The sequence below is a fragment of the Bicyclus anynana genome, chromosome 26 (genome assembly GCF_947172395.1).
Source record: "Bicyclus anynana chromosome 26, ilBicAnyn1.1, whole genome shotgun sequence".
Classification (NCBI taxonomy): Eukaryota; Metazoa; Arthropoda; class Insecta; order Lepidoptera; family Nymphalidae; genus Bicyclus; species Bicyclus anynana.
In genome coordinates, this window is record NC_069108.1 from 2937933 (window position 1) to 2958778 (window position 20846).

General features: G+C 39.4%; 1 protein-coding gene across 6 annotated transcripts in view; it reads left to right on the forward strand.

Moving 5' to 3' along the window:
• Positions 1-20846, forward strand: part of LOC112047119 (zinc finger protein 808) — a 78128-nt gene that overhangs the window by 48441 nt on the left and 8841 nt on the right. For 3 of the 6 annotated variants that reach the window (XM_052889621.1, XM_024084042.2, XM_052889623.1), the window contains exons 2-6: positions 10280-10425; positions 12938-13076; positions 13697-13962; positions 16506-16615; positions 19103-19452. In XM_052889621.1, the coding sequence (XP_052745581.1) occupies positions 10291-10425; positions 12938-13076; positions 13697-13962; positions 16506-16615; positions 19103-19452 (1000 nt within the window). In that variant the 5' untranslated portion in view covers positions 10280-10290. Of the gene's footprint in view, positions 1-10279; positions 10426-12937; positions 13077-13696; positions 16146-16505; positions 16616-19102; positions 19453-20846 lie in introns of those variants that run through there. The other 3 variants (XM_052889625.1, XM_052889624.1, XM_052889622.1) reach the window with 3 other exon arrangements.

Here is a 20846-nt window from a genome sequence, read left to right on the forward strand (position 1 = left end):
AAATTCATAATAATTTAGAAATAATATGCTGTCATATGTTTCAAAAGTCTATATTTAATACAGACAAAATACGTCGTTACGTCTACGTCTTTATCTGAAGATTCAGATTTTTAGAAATCATACATGTTGACAATGAACAAATTTACCAATTTTTTTTATTCGATGAAAATTGCCTCCATTTGCTGTGAGTGGTTGTAGAATAACGTATTATATGTCGTTATAAGTCGCTAGGCCAAGAAAGAAATATTAAAATTATCATCAATTTCAAAATATTAAAGAGTCAAAAAATCCCTGAAAATACCCCTAAAAATTTCAGACCCCTAAAAAAATCCCATTTCACTTATTTGCCCCCTAAATCTGGGGGGAAAACCCCTAAGTTGGAAACCCTGTGTGTTGTGGACATTCCAAAGGACCGACCATAATATAAAAGTGAATAAACATTATGGTAGACAGAGAAGGCCAAACCTTAGTGGCCAAGTGCGGAAAAGGCCCAGGAAAAGAAGAAGAAGATGGCCGACAGATGTCTAGAATTCCATTTTTCATAATATGTTTATGGTAGTTCTTGTCTTTATACCTTCGTCCATAATTAAACAGACAAAACCCTGAGTTTCCTCAAAGAGGTCACAAAATTGCAACCAAGATACAGATGTTAATTGCTTTACTTATGGCTTAGAAATATTTCAGTTACTAATACTTTACTTTAGGCTTGCGCCAGTTATCTTTGCCGGATAGCAGGGTAAGACCCTTGTCCACTGAAATGACATCCGGATACATACTCACGTTCATCTTGTGAAAATGATCTCTGAGATTGCACACCTCAAGTTCTTGGTGTTCAAGAAGTATTTATAGTATTTATTTATTCTTCTTCTTTTTCCTGGGTCTTTTCCACACTTGGCCACTAGGGTTGGCTGTTGTATGTAGGTCCTTTTAGTGCTGGTCCCCGCTGAATTCACTCCAGCCATCCAAGCTCACTCCAGAAGCTTAGCAGGCCGCCCAGGTCACTGAACGCCTCTTGGAGTGTTGCTGGGGATCCAATGTGTGCTGCACGTTGTTTGCATACACCTCTGCATAACATGTATCAGGTTTTTCCTCTTTCTCCAAGCATGCTCTGCAGAGGACTGTCGGTTATACCTAAAACCGAAAGGTGTTTATTTAGTGAACAATGCCCTGTTTTGTTTGAAAAACAAAGATATTATATTTTATGGATATGTGCAATAGACCAATAAAAATTTAATAAAATAGAACTGTTTTTCCAGTGAAGGGCAAAAATTAAAATGTTCTTGGTCTATGTGTAATAAAGTTAGGTCTTGGACACAGCAACCTGATGAAAGAAGTAACAAAGTAGCTACATGCTGGGATTTTAGAAATAAACTAGTGTCATCGATGGTCTTATGAATGATCCAATTTACGAGGTCAGTAACTTTCTATTTATTATATTATTTATAGCTTCAATAGTTTTCTTTACTATCGCATGATTACTAAGCGAGTATGCACTATCCAGTTTTGTAAGTGTGGCTACTACTAATTTATGAACCATTATACTTTTTGGAGCCAGATTCTTAACGTCTCTAATAAAATTAATATTTTTTTATCTCTTATTCTGTTACTTATAGAGATTATGTGTGATCAAAAGGAGTAAGTCCATTAACAAATCTCCTATTTTACTGTATTCTAGCTATCTTTCTTGGCTAGATTTTGAACACTGTTCAAATTTAGTCTGCAAAACAGCAGGCTGCCGTCTCCTCTCAGATTGTTTGCCAATTCATTGACATGCATCACTATTCCAAGCTCCTGTTATTTGATACTGTAGCACTGTATTTCTTGTCTGTCTTAACATTAAGATCTCTTTGAATATCTCTGTTACTTAATGTAGGGCGGGATGTTAAAATGACATCCTAGAACCCTTGTTCTGAAATCTTTTCAGTATCTCAATGTTACTGGTACTGGCTGTACCCCAGATTTGTATACTATAAGTCCAGATTGGCTTCAATATAGCTTTGTATACTGCTAACTTGCTGGTAGAATTTTGCTGAGAATGTTTGCCAGTCAGCCAATACAGGCTTCTTAACTTCATGTCAAGCTGTTGCGCTTAGTCCAAAAATGCTTGCGCCATGTAAGCTCTCTGTCAAGATGCATGCCAAGGTACTTAGCGTCATCGGTCTGAGGGAGCTCTTCATTAAATAGTTTTATAGGGTGGACATGTTTTTCTGCAGAGTGTAAATGTAACATGAGTGGATTAATTCTGGTTTGCTTTTATACGCCACTTAGTTAGCCAATCTTCAATCTCGTGTGGATTTGCAGATTCCGTGAAGCTACATCCGGATTCTCATGTACTGATAATACAGCGGTGTCATTAGTGTATGTTGCAGTTGTAGTGTTCTCTTCTATAGGCAAGTCAGCAGTAATAGGACCCAAAATGCACCTCATCTTGGCAATAACAGTGATACCTCATCTTGGCATTTGACTTGGTAACATCTATTATGCAAATAAGTAATATCTTATTTGCATAAGGCAGTGAAAAGAGTGTGGTAGGAGCTTTTTTGTTTTATATAGGAGCCCTATATGCCAAACTATCAAAAGCCTAACTTTTATCTATAAAGACAGTAGAACAATACTGTTTGTTTTTTAGGATTCTGCTAATGATGTCTACTAGGAGGTGAATCTGTTCTACCGTGCCGTGGTAAGGCAGAAAACCAAATTGTTTGGTTGGAATTAAAGTTTTAAGTAGGGTGCGATTTGGTTTAGTAGGACTCTCTCAAATACTTTTCCCAGTATTGGAAGCAGACTTAATGGCCTGTAAGATGATGTCTCCTGGGGTGATTTACCAGGCTTTGGCACCATGACCACTTGGGTAATTTTCCACTGGCTATGGAAATGACCTAGTCGCAGGTATTAAAAATAATAACTAGGAGCATGACTTATTTATTCAGAATATCTATTCAGCGGTAGGCATATTTGGAATAGAGTTTGAAGATATGTATGTACTTCGCTTTCATGAACGTGATCCAAACTCTGATGGGGTGTAAAGACACCTTATAAATATTCTGTGGCTTTTTCTATATTAGATCTAGCTCAAGTTCCATTTTGCTTTTTAATTGGTGGTATATGAGTGTATAAAAATAAGGAAAAGAACAAAGGTGAGCGATGTACTACAGAAAATAAGAAAACTGAAATGGAATTGGGCAGGTCATATAATAAGGACAGATAGAGGAAAATGGACAAAGGATGTAATGGAGTGGTATACTCGAAAAGGAAAAAGACGTCGAGGACGTCAAATCAAAAGATGGGAGGATGATTTACCAAAAGGGTGGAGGAGGTTAGCTCGAGACAGAGATGAGTGGAAAAAAGCGGGGGAGGCCTATGTCGCAGGACAACCTGACCTACAAAGTGGTTGCTAAAATTATATTTTATTTTTAGTTGAATTTAAAAAATTGTATTAATTATAAGTCAAAATGTAAAAGGTCAGCGAATAAAGGCTTTATTATTATTATTATTATATGAGTGTTAGGTTGCTTCATCTTCCTGGTGGCTTTCCATAGAGAATAGTCTGTACTTGGTGTAGGTATGATTTTCATCAAGTAATTTTGTAGGTTATCATGGTTGTATGTTTTGATAAGACGTTTTAGTTCCTTCGAGGCTTCATTAAACGCCTTTTTGTCACTTGGCTATCTTTTATGGTGCCAAGATTTTCGAAGGTTTCGTCGTACCTTTACTTGACCTTTAAGAGTCTTTGAGAAGTGGGGTAGACTCTTGAGCTGCTGTGTGTATGAGGATGTTAAATTCTTCTAAGGTTTGTTCAATGTCTTGTTTTGTTTTTAATGGTACTTTTAGATTTATCTTAGAGGAGATTATTTGTTGGTAAAGTTCCCAGTTTGTTTTTCGATTATACAATCTTGGGACAGGCCTACTAAATAATATTTTGCTGCTATAATTTTAAATTACAGGTCTGAAGATAAATCTATACAGGATTCTACTTTCAGCTAATCCCCTTCAAAACATAAAAATCTAGAAGGTCTGGAATTTCATTTGGGTCACTTGGCCAATATGTTGGAGTGCGCGTTGATGCAATTTCTAAACACAAGCTTTTCAATGATTTATACAACTGACATCCTCTAGTTGTTGTTAGTCTTGATCCCCAATACGTATGTTTGGAATTCCAATTCCCTCCACGTATGAATCTAGGGCCGAGAGTTGAGAAATATGTGGTAAAATCGTCAGAAGTTACAGTATGCCTGGGAGGGCAATATACAGCTGAGATAATGATATCTGTCTTATTGTTTTGTATTTTAACTGAGGTGGCTTGAATTTTTTCTGAACAGAAAGCGTCCATTTCAAAGTGCTTTATGTTTTTCCTTATAATTATTGCTGTTCCTCCATAAGTGTTATCTGTTGGGTGGTTTGTTATATATGTTACATAATGCTTTATTGCTATATAAGTTTTAGTTGTTGTTCTAGTTTCACTTATTAGTGCCATGTGTAAATTACCTATTTTGCTTGGTTGGATACAAGGGTCGTGAAGAGTTGGATCATGCGATCCATCATATTGTCCATAATTTTAGTCATGACTTGCTGAAATTTGATGAACATAGTGTCTAACATTTTTCCTAGGCTGTCTGTTTTATATGAAACAGTATTGATTGGTCTTACATTTGGTTTTCTTGTAATATCGTTATCTCGTTTTACAGCTTCAGCATAACTGTCTGGGTTAGTAAAGGTTTTATAATAGTTAGAAGAAGCTGGTCATTCCTTTAGGTTTTTTTGTTGTGGTGGTTGATGACGAGGTTAGTCGTGTAGGTAGTTGAGCCCAGCTGATGGCATCGCGCCGCACCGGGCGACGGGAGAGCATTGAACTTGATTTGTAGGTAAGTGCCTACTGCATTAGACCCGTATCTTACCTACTAGTGCTCTACCTACAATATACAGTGTCCTTAAGTTTTAAAAATTAGGATTTAATTGGGAAATTTTCAAATCCTTGTAACTTAGAAACTACCATGATTTATGCAATAATTTTCAAATTGCATTTTTATTTTGCTTTTTAAATTTAAAATTTAAAATAATGCCAGTCTACGAAAATTAACCCTCTATAAATGCGAAAGGTCATTCATCACTAAATCCCGAGTACTGCTTAAAGTACAAACATGAAGTTGGCAAAGAGGTAGTTACATACTTAATGATACACCGGCCTTCGGCCGGAGTTTGTGATAGGGCATCCGACCGTGGCTTCGGCTGAGCATTTTACCTAAGCACACAAAACGCGCGTCCTTCGGCCGCGCACTTAATAATACACCGGCCTTCGGCCGGAAGTTAGTGATAGGGCCTCCGACCGTGGCTTCGGCTGAGCATTTTACCCAAGTACACAAAACGCGCGGCCTTCGGCTGGAAGTTTGTGATAGGGCCTCCGACCGTGGCTTCGGCTGAGAATTTTACGTAAGCACACAAAACGCGCGGCCTTCGGCCGCAAGTTTGTGATAGGGCCTCCGACCGTGGCTTCGGATGAGCATTTTACGTAAGCAAACAAAACGCACGGCCTTCGGCCGCGCACTTATGATGCGCCGCCCTTCGGCCGGAAGTTTGTGATAGGGCCTCCGACCGTGGCTTCAGCTGAGCATTTGACCTAAGCACACAAAACGCGCGGCCTTCGGCCACGCACTTATGATACACCGGCCTTCGGCCGGAAGTTTGTGATAGGGCCTCCGACCGTGGCTTCGGCTGAGCATTTTACCTAAAACACAAGACGCGCCTTCGGCCGCGCACTTAGTGGCTAAGTGCGACTTCGATTCACCCACCGAGCGTTCCGTAGAATTTTTTGAATATTTGCTTAACCTCGGTTGAACGTATAAATTATCGTACTTTGTAATAAACGTAATAAATAAATCCGAAATTAACCATCTATTATTATAGGACTCAAAAGTGATTACAAATATAAGAAAACTAATGTCGAACAAAGGTTATGATTCACAACAACCTGTAACCAAAATAAGACCCTAGAATGGCACAGAATGACCTTGCGTGGAGTCACCTACTTGTGAACGATGTGTGTAGGGTTAAAGGATTCTTTGACAGTCGACTAACACTCCCCTTTTCCACTCAAGTCACTCTCCCCGCCTATCCCAAGTAACCCATAAAGAATTACACAACAAGAGATGTAGACGCCTGGAACGCCTCGAGCACACTGAAGCCAACACGAGATCGAGCGACCTCATATCCGTCACAGACTACTATTCCAAACATTAAACGGCGATAACACTATCGTAACTAAAAAGTGTGAAATAAATAAATAAATTAAACAAATATAAAAACCCGACTGCATAAAGTATAAAAAAAACTTAAAAGAAAAAAATAAAAAAAGTGTGTCAGCTCCGTCGCACGAATGGAGTTTACTCTTTTCAATAGCAACGCCTGAAAAGTGAAAGGTGCGCAACCGAGGTGCAGCGCTGCGTGCGCGCCCGCCAACAGCGTGCACGTGCGTGCGGACGCGCTAGGCATGTGCACGCTATGGTGGCTACGTACGGTGAAAGGTGCGCAGAATAGGTTGCGCACAAAAAACGTACCGAGGGGTATAAATGAAAAATCGATTGTTAAGGAGTAAACTCCAATAAGTTATGAAATGACATGCGTTACGTTTTTTGTGCGCAACCTATTCTGCGCACCTTTCACCGTGCGCTGTGCCGCCAACAACTTGCACATCGCACCTATGTGCACGCTGTAGGCGGGTGCGCACGCCGCGGCCTGCTGCACCTCGGTTGCGCACCTTTCACTTATAAGGCGCGAGTATTGAGACGTGCTTCGAGCTAACTTTTTGTTTTTTTTAACATACACACTTTTTTTTGTTGGTAAACAGTGCACATCGAGTAGGGCTTTAGTAATACTTGTGTTAAAGAAGACTAAATGTATAGAATTGTAAAATAACTAATAGACTTTATAATATACTTCACATTATATATTTTTCTCTTACAATGATATAATCATTAAACAAACAAGCCCAATAACATATAGTATATAGGTATAGTCGCCTATACAGCATACCCTATGTACGTCTCAATACACTCACAGCTAAACCAAAAACGTGACACTTTTTCGTTAGTTCAGTTGGTTTTACCCCTCGGATTTTTCTCATACCGGGCGCCTTATATATAAAAAATCGATTCTTAAGGAGTAAACTCCAATAAACTCCAACAAGCTCAGTCCAGAAGTGTAGAAAGCAATTAGAAAACAGTCGGGACCTATTAAATTATGTAGAAGAAAATCATTCTATCCAATATCTAAGTTCCCGGCCGTGCATTTTTTAAAATGTTCGTTGATTTACGGCGAGAAAAATTCGAATAATTGCCGGAAAAACCATAAAAATAGCCCTTTTCTTTTTCCCATACAAATGTTTTGTAACGTAGTCAATTTAAGCTTTATTGTTACTGTAAAAAGTTCATATTATTAATAATTATAAACGGGGTAGAGGTAGGGTAGGGGTGGGGTAGGGTAGGGTAGGGGTAGGGGTAGTTGAAAGTTTACATCGAGTTTCACGCGGACGAAGTCGCGGGCTTCCGCTAGTTAGGTCTATAAAATGGTGAAAAAATATTTAAAAAATATATATTAGGGTTCCTTTCCTACATGTAAATTGAATTAAAAGGGTTTGAAGTAAGGATGTGATGGAGTTAATTATATCGGAACCGAAGGCGAAGTCGGAGGCAGGGTCAGAAGTGGTGGCAGAAGAGTGATTTTTTATTTAAGGACCAATAAAACATTTTTCAGTATTTTTTTTCATTTTATATTTTTAATTATAAAATAAAACACAAACAATGAAAAAAATTGACATGTTTCCAAATAACCAAGAACTTAAATTAAATGAATTGAGCCCCAAAGTAGCAAATCATGCTTCGACCTCCGATTTAAAAATGTCGCAGCCGAAGTTGGAACCGAAGGTGTAATAACAATCGGACGTTCCGACTTAACCGAGCCGCAGTCGAAACTCCGAAACACATCTGGTTTAAAGTAGGGATGTAACGGAGGTAATTTTATCGGAACCGAAGTCTGAGTCAGTTTTTAAATTGGATTTATCGGAATCGGAACCGAAGTCGGAAATAGGGTCAGAAGTAGTGGCAGGAGAGAGATTTTTTATTTAAGGATTATTATTCAGTAAATTTTTTAATTGAATCTCAAAGTAGCAAATAATGCTTCGACCTCCGATTAAATAAAACATTCGATTCAATAATCTCGGAGCCAAATTCGGAACCTAAGGTGGAGTAATAATCGGAAGTTCCGACTTAACGGAGCCGGAGTCGAAGCTCCGGAACATCCCTGGTTTAATGTGCTTGATAGATTATTTTATAAAGTAGTGAAAAATAAATATAGCTGAAAGTTGAGCTGATAAGCTGATTGATAATATGTGTATGATTCATTGTGAAATTAGACCTATGAGATAATTATTACGTTAATTAAATATTATTTAATATTTAGATAGTATTTTTGTATTAAATAATAAAGTTTAAATGAAAATACAAACAGTTATGTTACATGACGAATTTCAAAGTTTAGGTGACCAAATATGACGTCACGTGTTCTATTTAAATTGAAATTCAAATATCATTACGTAGAACATAATAAGTCATTTACATTTATTATTATTATTTCCGTGTTTTATATTCTTAATTATACTGTTTCGATAATTCTTCATATATTATTTAAAGTAAAACTTAGAATATAAATCTGACATTATTGTAATTAAAAAGTAAATAGAAGTAATAGTTGTCATTATAAAAGTCATTGGAATATGGTAACACTGGTAGGAACTACTAAGAATGATTCTACGTAATGAGGAATAACCTGGCATAGACACGGAGCGTCGGGATACGCGGTATCAAGTAAATCTGTGGTCAGTTTGAGCAGATGGCGTGTGATTGGTCTATTGCAAACAAATGGAGAAGCAATATTAGCCAATAGGCGTTTGGAAAAGGATTGTGATGTTTAGGCTGGATGACGAAATGGCGTCTTGGCCGGTGTGATAGAAAATATTAATTATTGTTGTTGTTATGGTGTCTTCCTGTGTTTCTGAGGCTGTTTTATGAAAGCTAAGTATTTTATATATAATATCTTTATTGTAAACTGTATTTTATTATGTTGTATTGTTGTAACGATAAGTTATAACATCCGAATATTACTAATGTGAAATTAGGTATATTTGCAACGACATTATATAGTACCTAATTACGTCGTTGTATATTTGTATTGTAATAATGGTTAATGTTATTTTGATTTGTCTTGAAGTTAAGACTTAATTGAATTATCTATCTCAAGGTATTAATTATTATCCTATATATTGTAATTGTAATTAACCAATACTTTAAAAGAGCATTTGTTGAGTTTCTTGCCGTTCTTCTCAACAAGAGACTGCACTTTCCGAACTGGCGGTAGAGTCACTAAAATTAAAAGTAATACTGTTCAATTAAAGAAATAAATGATTAATTTGGTCACGATTCTATTTTATTTTATTTAAAATACCTTGACACTTAGTAAATAAGTTTTACTAATATAACATTCAATATATTTATTTTAATAAAATTAAATTGAATTAAGGATACTTATCTTAATAAAGTTAGTCAATTAGATCGGCACAGTTTATTTAAATTTTCATTCAATGATATTATTGGCCATTTCTAAAATGATTTATATCAGGTTTATCACACTACGTGATAAAGTATGTATTAACCTACAACGCCTATCAACTAATCAAATTGTCTCAGTATAAAAATACTAAACTGACGGACTTACCCGACTGACGATCTTAGCCGAACTGATCTTATAAGTAACAATAGTTATTTATGACAATAAATTATAATTCTGTTCCAATATTATTATTTGTTTAAAAATCCTTATTAGTTAAACATATAAATAAATAATTTCATATGCTCATTTAATCTACGTAACCCTAGATCGCGCGTGGCCTGACACGCACTTGGTCGGATTTTTCATTTCCGGGCACAATTTTGAAAATGTATATAGTATGTCACTACCACAATTTTGACAAACTCAATGATACCTCATATGTCAACATCGGACAAGCCTTTTGGGCTATAGAGCGTGCCAAAGAAATAGACCTACATACATACGCTCTAAAAACATTACCCTCCTTCTGACGCAGTGGGGTAAAAATAACCGTCCCACTTAAAACTCCTTAATCCGTCCCTCTCGCATAATCTGGAAGTCTACGAACTATAAACTACATCCCTGCCAAATTTCATCTTTGTACGTCAAGCTGTTTTCAATATTTCGTCTTTTTTGCTTTTAGAGGTGAAGAAGATGAATAACACCGGCACTGTTTTCGGCACATGCAGTTTGTGCCTTGTTGAAGGCGGCGTTAAGAGCATGCTGCCACAAAACACGGAAGCAACTGAGTCCTACACAAACATGCTGCTGAACTGCTTTTCTATTGATGTAAGTAAAGAAGGAAAATACGTTTTTTCATATTCAGTGTCAACAAAGAAACAGTGCATCCGATTTTATTTTTACCCGACAATGCCGATGCCAAAAGGAAGAATGATTTTGGCAGTCTATGCAAAAAAGCAATACCCAGCGCTGATTTTCAATTTGTGCTTGTTATGGCATTTGCAGTGCCCGCGACTTAATGCAATCTACGACTGTAGCGTAAAATACCAACAACAGTTTCTGAATAGGCGCCTGCTAATACGGGATCTTTAAAATATTAACCACAGTATGTGATCAGGGGCCTTACTAGTACGGGAGTCTTAAATATACTAACATTTTGTGAACAGGGACCTACTAATACGGGAGCTTTGAAATACTACCAACGGTTTGTGATCAGGGGCTTTCTAAAGCCTTATAATATTAATATAAATAAATCCTTCGTTAGTATTTGAGGGCTCCCATACTAATAGGCCCTTGATCACATATAGTTGGAAGTATTTTAGGCTCGCATTAGTAGGGTCCTGTTGACAAATTGATTTGACTCGAGGCAGCCTTACAGTACGGTTGTCTCTTCAGTGCTCCGATCTGGGTGTGAAAGTGTTGTGCGGTGATGGTGTTCTCCGTTGTTTTAGTCTAGTTAGAGGTTTCGGTCCCCAATCACAGCATTACGCTTCAGGTAGCCACGCATCCCTCTCAGGGCCGACTCGCCTTCCCTGGACGGTCCACTCAGCAGGTACTAGACCTACGCAGGGCCTTCCGTCTAGACAAAAGGTAGTCTAACACCTTCCCCCGAACCCTCTGCCCAGCCCAAGGGTGCTTGGGTATCCTCCCGTGAGTCTCAAACTCGCCCAACTCCCGCTTCGGTCATTAGGCCTTCAGCCATGGACACGAGTGAGATACCCGACTCGCCGGCTTTATCGGCCTCTAAAGAACCGGGCTTTACTGTGGTCCGCAACAGAAAGAAAAGGAAGGCCCCTAAGGGCCTATCCCAGCCCACACTTAAGGTGACAGTGACTGATCAGTCACATTTACAGTGTTACCGTGCTGGATCTAAATTCAGATCCTATTCAGAAATCGAGGACATACCTATGGAGGAACCTCGTAAATAAATATTTCTTCCCTTATTTATTAGGTACAAAGATGGTAATCCTTCTCCTTAGGACCAATAACAACCCAGTCCCATGCTCGGTCAACGCCTATCAACATTCGGAATCAGTGCTGGATCTAACTCCTATTTAGAAATCGAGGACACACCTATGGAGGAACCTCGTAAATAAATATTCCTTACCTTATTTATTAGGGACAAAGATGGTAATCCTTCTCCTTAGGACCAATAACAACCCAGTCCCATGCTCGGTCAACGCCGAACGACATTCGGGCTCAGTGCTGGATCTAACTCCTATTCAGAAATCGAGGACACACCTATGGAGGAACCTCGTAAATAAATATTCCTTACCTTATTTATTAGGGACAAAGATGGTAATCCTTCTCCTTAGGACCAATAACAACCCAGTCCCATGCTCGGTCAACGCCTATCGACATTCGGGCTCAGTGCTGGATCTAACTCCTATTCAGAAATCGAGGACACACCTATGGAGGAACCTCGTAAATAAATATTCCTTCCCTTATTTATTAGGGACAAAGATGTAATCCTTCTCCTTAGGACCAATAACAACCCAGTTCCATGCTCGGTCAACGCCTATCGACATTCGGGCTCAGTACAAGACGTCCGACGCACATAGAAAACTAACCTCATTGCTGAAGGCAAATTCAGTAGGTTTTCACACCTACGCCCTCAGCGATGAACGCGTCCTCCACGTAGTAATTCGCGGCCTTCCGAAAGAGCTCAGTCGACGTCGTCGCACAGGACCTCCCTGCGCAAGACCATCGTATGTACCGCTCGCGTAAAAAGAGCCCCTAAATCTAGTCCTAGTGATTCTCGTACTCTCTCCTGAGGGCAAGTGAATCTACAACCTCAAGGCAATATGCAATCTTTCCGGCCTCTCCTTTGAGAAACCGAACAACCGCAGACGTGTTGGCCAGTGTCATAGCTGTCAAATCTATGGCCATAGACAAAAAAATTGATTCGCCCGTCCTGGGTGCGTCTCGGAAACCACGATCCTATAGGCACACAATATATATATTCCCGAAAGGAACGAATCGCTGACGCATTCCGAGCTGAATTTTGTGCGGTATCCAAGGGCAACCCGCAAATTACCATGGATGCCCGACGGTCCCACAGCCGGGGAAGCGAAGGAACAAGGTGGCCGGTCGGAAACCCGCCGCCCGCAAATCCGTTCCTTCCAGCGCCGGTGTCTACCAACAAACCATTGTACGGAGCGCCTAACGCTCCCAAGGCGACACCGGCCTCCACGGTCGCTCCGCATCACCCGCGGGATTCTCTCGCAACCCCGGCCCCTCCCAAGACTCTCACCTTCAACGCTTTCCAAGCGACCTTGTTTATCAAGATTAAGAAAATAGAAGCTGCTGAAAATTATTTTTAATTTACCTATTGTTTCAGATGGCCGCAATGGAAATAACCGACACCCACAAGCTCATATGCAACTTATGCATTAAACAATTGCAAATTTGCATAGAGTTTAAAGAGCAGGTAACAGCGTCATTAAAAAGTCTGGAAGAAAATCTCAGAATGTTAGTAGGTAAGTAAAAAAACTAATTTACCTTTTTTAAATCAATGCCCTCCTTCAGACGCACTTAGGTAAAAAAAAATGGTAAACTTACACAGTTTCCAGTAGTTTTCAGATAACAGCATACGCATTATCTGTATACCTGTAGGAAACTCCATTATTAGCGGACGTCAACACGTCCTCCAAGAGGTCATAGAACAACTTCTATGACCTATTCCAAGTTCCCGAAACATTTATACAGGGTGCTCGGGACTATTTTCCATAACTTCAAGGTGTAGACAAGTCTGCATAACTGCACTGAACTGCATAACTAATATGTTTTTACTAAAAAATAAAAACTTTTTATGTTTTCATACATAGTAATTCAAATAATTTCGACTATCCATGTAACACACGCCTTTATCTATTTTTGCAATTTATGTCATAATTATAAGGATGCGTATATGGGACACATTTCTGTATTTACAAAAAAAAATATTATTTACACCGAAAATATTAATTTTTAGAACACATGCTCCTTGATCATTTTTAATTAATTTTCGGTAAAGATTATAACCCCAGAGTTATGGGAAATACTACCGAACATCCTGTATAATAAGTTTTATATGTATATTTTCTATATACAATTTTAGGGGCTGCAAAGGATGAAATCCAAGACTGCGCCATAATTGAAGATAATATAAGCGGCAAAATAACACCCGTACTGCAAACAATCTCCAATGAAACGACTGCAGCAGTTCCTAACTATAGAATCATAGAAAATGAACTGTGCAATCAAGGAGGAATGGAGTCTTCAAATATTCAACTGAAGCCAGAAAAAATCTACGGATGTACGAGTTGCATAGATGAATTCTGGACTGAAAAAGAATACAACAACCATATGTGCTTACTCCTGCGGGTATGATAGATTTCCATTAAAAATTTACCAATATTTTTGTATATATCACCGAATAGCCCTTGCGGTAAGGAGGCATTCATTAACTAATTTTTTCTATCCATGGCTCGCTATGTTAAATACTAAATAAATCTTACGACTATTCGTGGTCTTGAGATGTGGGCTCCTAACCTAGACATTTTTATTAATTTCTTTTTTATAGCAGCTTAAATTTACTTTGCATTATTAAATTTTATTTAAATTATTCGATGCCGATACACGGGAAGTCTATACCATGAGGCGAATTTTAAGTTTATTACTTATTTTAATTCGTTTTGGTGAAATCTTATAATTAGTTATTGTTATATATACTTATACTGTACCATATTATTACTTTGTTGACGCCTAGAAGGCAAAGGAATTATGTAATCCAGAAGAACTAGTAGAGCTGAGGCTGGCGATACTACAAACGATGCATTCGGCAGAAACCACCCGTTATCTTATATAATTATATATATTGGTTTGGAATCGGCGCTCTGGCAGGATCTGGTGGACAATTCTTCGTCGTAGCAGAATCATGAGTCCTCTCTTCGCTAGTACGTTTGCGTTTGGGTCGTCCTGCCGGTATACGTAGTAGTAACCTGGGAACTTGATGGTTATGTTTGGTTTTAGTAGAGTCTCATTAATCAGGGTAATGTCCACGTCTTGATCTTGTTACATTGCTCCTGTGAGCACTCTTTTTTGTTTGACACTGTCGGCATTCCAGTAAACGATCCTCAGAGGTTTGCTATCCATTGTGGCGGGATATGCTACTCAAACCTCCGAGGACCGCTGCGGCGGGGTCTTCTCCGTTTTTTATGTGGCTTGCAGGACATCGTAAAAGACTTGCATCACCGTCTCTATGCTGATTGTAGAGCCGGGCTTTGCCGACGTCGTCGTGATGCCGCGACCATTTGCGCGGCGGTTTTATAGAACGCAGTATCATCATCACCCAACGATACTGTGATTGGTCGATGATGTTTCGATTACTGTCGCGCGTACCTTATATCATTTAATATATAATTTAATTTTAATTATATAATTACGAGTAATACATTCTGATGAAGTATATTTCGGCTTCGAGATTTGTGCGCAACGCAACCATCGCCAGGGGTTTAAAGATGGAAAGCTTGGATGAATTCGTCGGGTGACTTGCGGAAAAACTCTCTTTCTGCGAGCGGACTCGGCGAATACAACAACTATCAGAGGCATAGCACCCTATCATAGGAGACCCCCTGACAAAAAAGCCTTCCCTCGTTAACTCCTGGAAGATACCTTATTATCTTCACCACACCTTCTCTATCTCCTTATAACTCTTTTCAATGGCTTAGCCACATTCACCTAGGCCAGGCTTCCCACAAGCGGGTCTAACCCAGTCTAGGTGACTCTCTTCAATGACCCTGATCGTTTCCACGGCAGGCGTCTGCTACCACAGTAAAGGGGTCCAACCCCGGGACTGTTTCCTCCACACCCTTGCGGGCGTATGAGACGGATAGTCGGAAAATACGAGTATATTCCGGATCGGCGGATCGGCTACACTCGTCGGAAGCGCACGTCGCCTCACTACAACGAGGAAACTGCTACGGTTTATTAATATAAACCTATCGCAATTTCGCCCGCGATACCTCGCGGAGTAGAACACCAGTAGAAGATGCCCATATGGAGACCGACGGCAGCGCGACGAGATGCTCCCCCGCAAAGCTTGGCGGATGGATTCAAAAGGATCCAGGAATGCCCGCCCGTCTCAGGGACAGCAACGCCGAGAGCCGAAACCTCGGGATTCTAGGATCAAAAACGATCCACAGAATCAGCATATTCTCAGTTTACAAGATTTTACTAGATTACAAGTAACCCGATAATTTTCAGTTTACAATAGGACCACTAAAGTCTAAGGCACCGCAACCTAAAACTTTAAAACGTCTCGGTAACAAACCATCAAGAACTATTGATTTGTTGAGCTATTTCTGAAAGCTGTCAGTGCTCCTACAACGTCATATGAAGTGGTTTGAAAATTTTGAATATGTGCACAACGTATATCAAAAAAAGATATACTGGATGGATATGGATGTTTAGAGCGCAGGAAGTTATAACTTCTGTCGAACATCCCGAGAGGCACAGGTTTTTGTACCAGGGAGAGGCTTTGATTTTGTCAGCGTGGAGCGTTTTCGGTAAGTTAAAATGTGAAGTAGACATATTTGTTGCAGGGATGATGCAACTAAATGAATCCACTCGGAATGCATAGAGTTTTTAAAAATGCTTATGGTTTTCCTTAATTAATGTGATAAACGCTGACATAGTAATCAAGCAAAAATAAGTCCCAGAAAACGATGGCAAACTGAAAGGTTTATACTAGTACAGACGATGGAATTCCATTCAACGTTTGTTTGGGCGGTAAACTATTACTTTAAAAAAAAGTTTAAAGTTAAACTTCCGAGTCGGAAAAACGGGTTTACATCAAAATCAGATTTGAGGGGCAAACAAGTTTTACTTCAGTCGTGTTGTCTAACGCAGGTCGTTTTGTTTGTTAGGACGAAGTGGAACAGCGTGAAGTTGGGCCGTCACAAACACGAGAGCCTGAAGCAGATACCACCAACAAGAACAAGCCTTGCGGGAACAAACTGGTAGTGCGACTGGCCATGTAGGTTTGAGATCTTTAAGTAACATAAATAGTAAAGCCTTTTACGTATTCTTATTGTTTGGGGTTACAATAGTTTTAGTGGAATGAATAATGTTAACTATTTTAAAATGTTAGCTTTATGTATTCTCCGTTGAAAACAAAAAATACTCTTGAAAGAATTATTTCGATACGTTAATTAATTCCCGGGATATACAATTGTAAAGTGAGCGCGCGGTGATCAGCGTTTAACGCCGTGACGTCATAAAACATCATTTGCTCGGCCGTTATAGGCAATTTCGTACTTCTGCCTTACCAACTGACGAACGAATGGTTAGAATTGAAAAATTCTTTTTGTGTTGTATAGCCCGTTTAACGAGGAAGGCTATAAGCTACATAACATCACGCTACAACCAATAGGAGCAAAGCACCGATCAAAAATGTGGCCAAAACCGGGAAAATAATATTCGGTCGTCGGCTAGTTTACTTAATAATATATAAATGCGAAAGGTCATTTTCACAAAATCTCGAAAACCGCTAGTCTAAAGTAAGTAGGTATCTGCTAATGGATTTTCGATAGGGCCGGATTAAAGAGGTCTAGAGGCTATCACAAGTTTGTATGTAAGTCTTTCATTTATTATGCTACAAACTTAACAGGGAGATGAGTTGAGAATGACCTTTCGCATTTGTATATTAGGAAGACTAGCCGACACCGAACATTATTTTCCCCGTTTAGGCCACATTTTAGATCGGTGCTTTGCTCCTATTGGTCGTAGGTTGATGTTATGCAGCTTGTAGCATTCCTCGATTAATGGGCTTTTCAACACAAATAAAAAAAATCAATTTTAACCATTATATCGTCAGTAGGTAAGGTAGAAGTTCAAAGTTGCCTATATCAGTTGCAAAGTTGTTGACGTCACGTACTTTATCACGACATTTAGCGGGAGTCAATATTTATGCGAACTTTGAATGCATGTAAAATCATAACTATATGGTATTTTTAAATAAAACCAAAACTAGTGTATCTGTATATATAAAAGCTCTAATGTAACGAAGTTTCAAATGATTTTGAATACCTAGTAACATTATTCATTCTCAAATCTATTGTAAGTAAAGGAGATGGTCCAAAATTGTATGGAGCCCAGGTCCAGTCATTGTACCCTAGCGGAAATAAAAGCGAATATTTTATTTATATATGTATAACTATTTTTGATTATACAAATCTACGCATTTAATTTAATTCTTTCGAGATAATATTCATTATCTCCCAAGAAATGCAACACTATTAAGGGTATTAATGGCGGATTGATGACGTTTTCAATGCAGTAATCGTTTGACGTTAGCTGTCAATTGTCATTTCATAGTTGCTTTAAGGGCGCCATCTTGACATAACTCAAAAACATGGGTTTTAATTTTATTTATTTCTTTTTATTTAGTTAGATTTATTCACTTATATAGATTTTAATAAAATCTCAGTATTTTTAAAATTTTAATGATACGAATTTTAATATAAGACAAAACAATTTTAGTCTAAATTAATAAAACTGAAACTCATCAGTGCCAGGTTAAAGAGCGCATTGCGCATTTAGCCCTACACACAACGTTCACAAGTGCGTGACTTCACTCAAGGTCATTTTCTGCCATTCTAGGGTCTTATTTTGGTTACAGTTTGATTTGTTAATTAAGTTGTCCTGACAAATGTTGTGAATACATACATAACCTTTGTTCGACATTAATTTCCTTATTTTTATAATCACTTCTGAATCTGCTAAATTTAATGCAGGTTCCAAAAATTCTGAAAATAACTTTCTAAACAGCAATTTGTATCTTTTATACGTAAACCTTCTTACTATAGACCTTTATTATTATTACTTCTATCTATAGACCTCTTTACAAATTTTAAATAATAAAAACCCATTTTGGGACAAGTCCTTTCGAAAGCATTCCAACAGATACTTTACATAAAGATTTTTTTTACGTCTCCCTACCCTCCAATCACACTAACATTATAAAGGCGAAAGTTTGTGTGTAAGTGTGTAAGTATGTTTGTTCCTCTTTTACGCTGCAGCTACTAAAGTGGCTGAAATTTGAAATGGGAAAATATTTTGCTCTGGATTAATACATAGGCTACTTTTCATCCCGGAAAAATCCATGGTTCCCGCGGGACTTGTGAAAAATTGAATTCCACGCGTACAAAGTCGCGGGCGTCCGCTACGCCGTACACAGAGGTAGGGTAAATGTGGGGTAGGGTACGGGCAGGATAGTAGTACGGTAGAGGCAGTATAGGGGTAGGGTAGGGATAGTGTAGGAGTAGGTAAGAAGCGCACATTAGTCAAAGAGAAGCTTGACCGGGTCCGCTAGTATCAAAGTAAGCGTTTTGAATAACAGTGCAATTTGTTTTAAAATAAATTCTAACTTTGTTGTGATATTGTTTGTTTTCTTATCCTTTTGGCGCCCCCTGAAAGTGCCTCACTCACTACGCTGCACATTTTGAGTGTTTTGTGTTTACAGGCATGCGGATGACGCGCCGGGTGATCATCATCTGCCTGTCGATGACGAGGACTGGTCCCATCACGCCTCGGGTGATAAGTTTCCGTCTGTCACTGGCAATGATTGGTCCCACCAGGCTTCGGGTGACAGGTCTCCGCCTGTCCCTGACGAGAACAGGTCCCCCTTGGGTGTCGAATACGGGTCCCACCAGGGCTCGGGTGACGACTCACAGCCTGTTACTGCCGCGGAACCGACACATCACGCGTCGAGGGGCGAAGTGCCGCCTGTTGTTGAAACGACTACCCACGCATCGTGTCATGTCTACGAGTCGCTGCCTGCCGCTAACGCGAATTTGACTTACCACACTACAGGTAACTACTGTGCTCACATCAAAACAATGCTGTTTCATTTATGCTACTGAATCGTACCTGTATCTGGGCATATCACAATCAATATGGGTGCAACAGGTGGACATAAAACAGTCAATTGGCTATGTTTTTTTTCGACGTTTGACAAAGATCTATAATAGTCATTTGTCAGGCGCCAATAATATCCGTACTTTGGCGTGCTCAGATGGACTCAGACCGAATTAAACGCCCTGCATATAAGGGACCGCACGACTATGTCTCTCCATCGTATGACGCAGTACGAATTACAGTTTTATACATTCGCGACTTGAGCTTTAGCGGTATTCTCTGATCGCATAAAACACCAGTTAGGCCTCGCCATATTGACCAAGCTTCATTTATACGAGCTTTGACGTCGTGGTCAATAACACATGACGGACCCGAGGTATTTGAAGGATTCAAGGAGCAATGCGTGTAGGCTATACACATTATTTGTTTATATTATTATTATTCCATTATATACTTTGTTTTTTTAACTGCCTCATTAGTCCCGTGGTTAGCTAGTTCAACTACGGACAATGAGGTCCAGGGTTCGAATCCCGGGTCAGGCCAACAAAAACAAATTGAGATTTTTCTTACAAGAAAAATCTTAATAGCAGCCTGGAGTACCGGCAAAGACGTACCGCCAAGCGATTTAGCTTTCCGGTACGATGCCGTATATAAAGGGGTGTGGATTTTCATCCTCCTCCTAAAAAGTTAGCCCGCTTCCATCTTAGACTGCATCATCACTTACCATCAGGTGAGATTGTAGTCAAGGGCTTGGGAAGTTGGCGGTGTTACCCCCGTGCCTCGGAGAGCACGTAAACCTGCTCTCTCACCGGTCGTGTCGGTCTGCCGTCCCATCGGATTTCGAGAGCGAGGGAAGAGAGAGTGCACCTGTGCTTGCGCATACACTTATGCACTATAATATCTCCTGCGTACATGGCTAATCTTACCATGAGATTAGCTGCCGTGACCGAAAAGTCGGTCTGGAGCATATTATTATTATTATATCTACTGGCGGCAAATATCATAATATTTTATATGAGTTCCCAGATATCACCCGCCACGACGGCACACCAGCTATAGTAAAACAGTACACAACACCACATTTGTACTACACCAGGCCACCCTGTGTCGTGTTCACCCCGAAGGCTGGCTCCAGATTAAAAATAGCTAGACAAGAGTTTGACGCGATGCTGGCGAATGGTACCTTTCGTCCATCATAGTCCGTAGATCCATAGTCCAGGGTCATCACCTCTCCATCTAGCGACCAAAAAAGACAGAGATTATAGGCTGCTCAACGCAAGGACAATCCCAGATAAATACCCATTTCGTCACTTTTTTTATAGGTCGTAATTGACGGTCTCCGTGGCGCG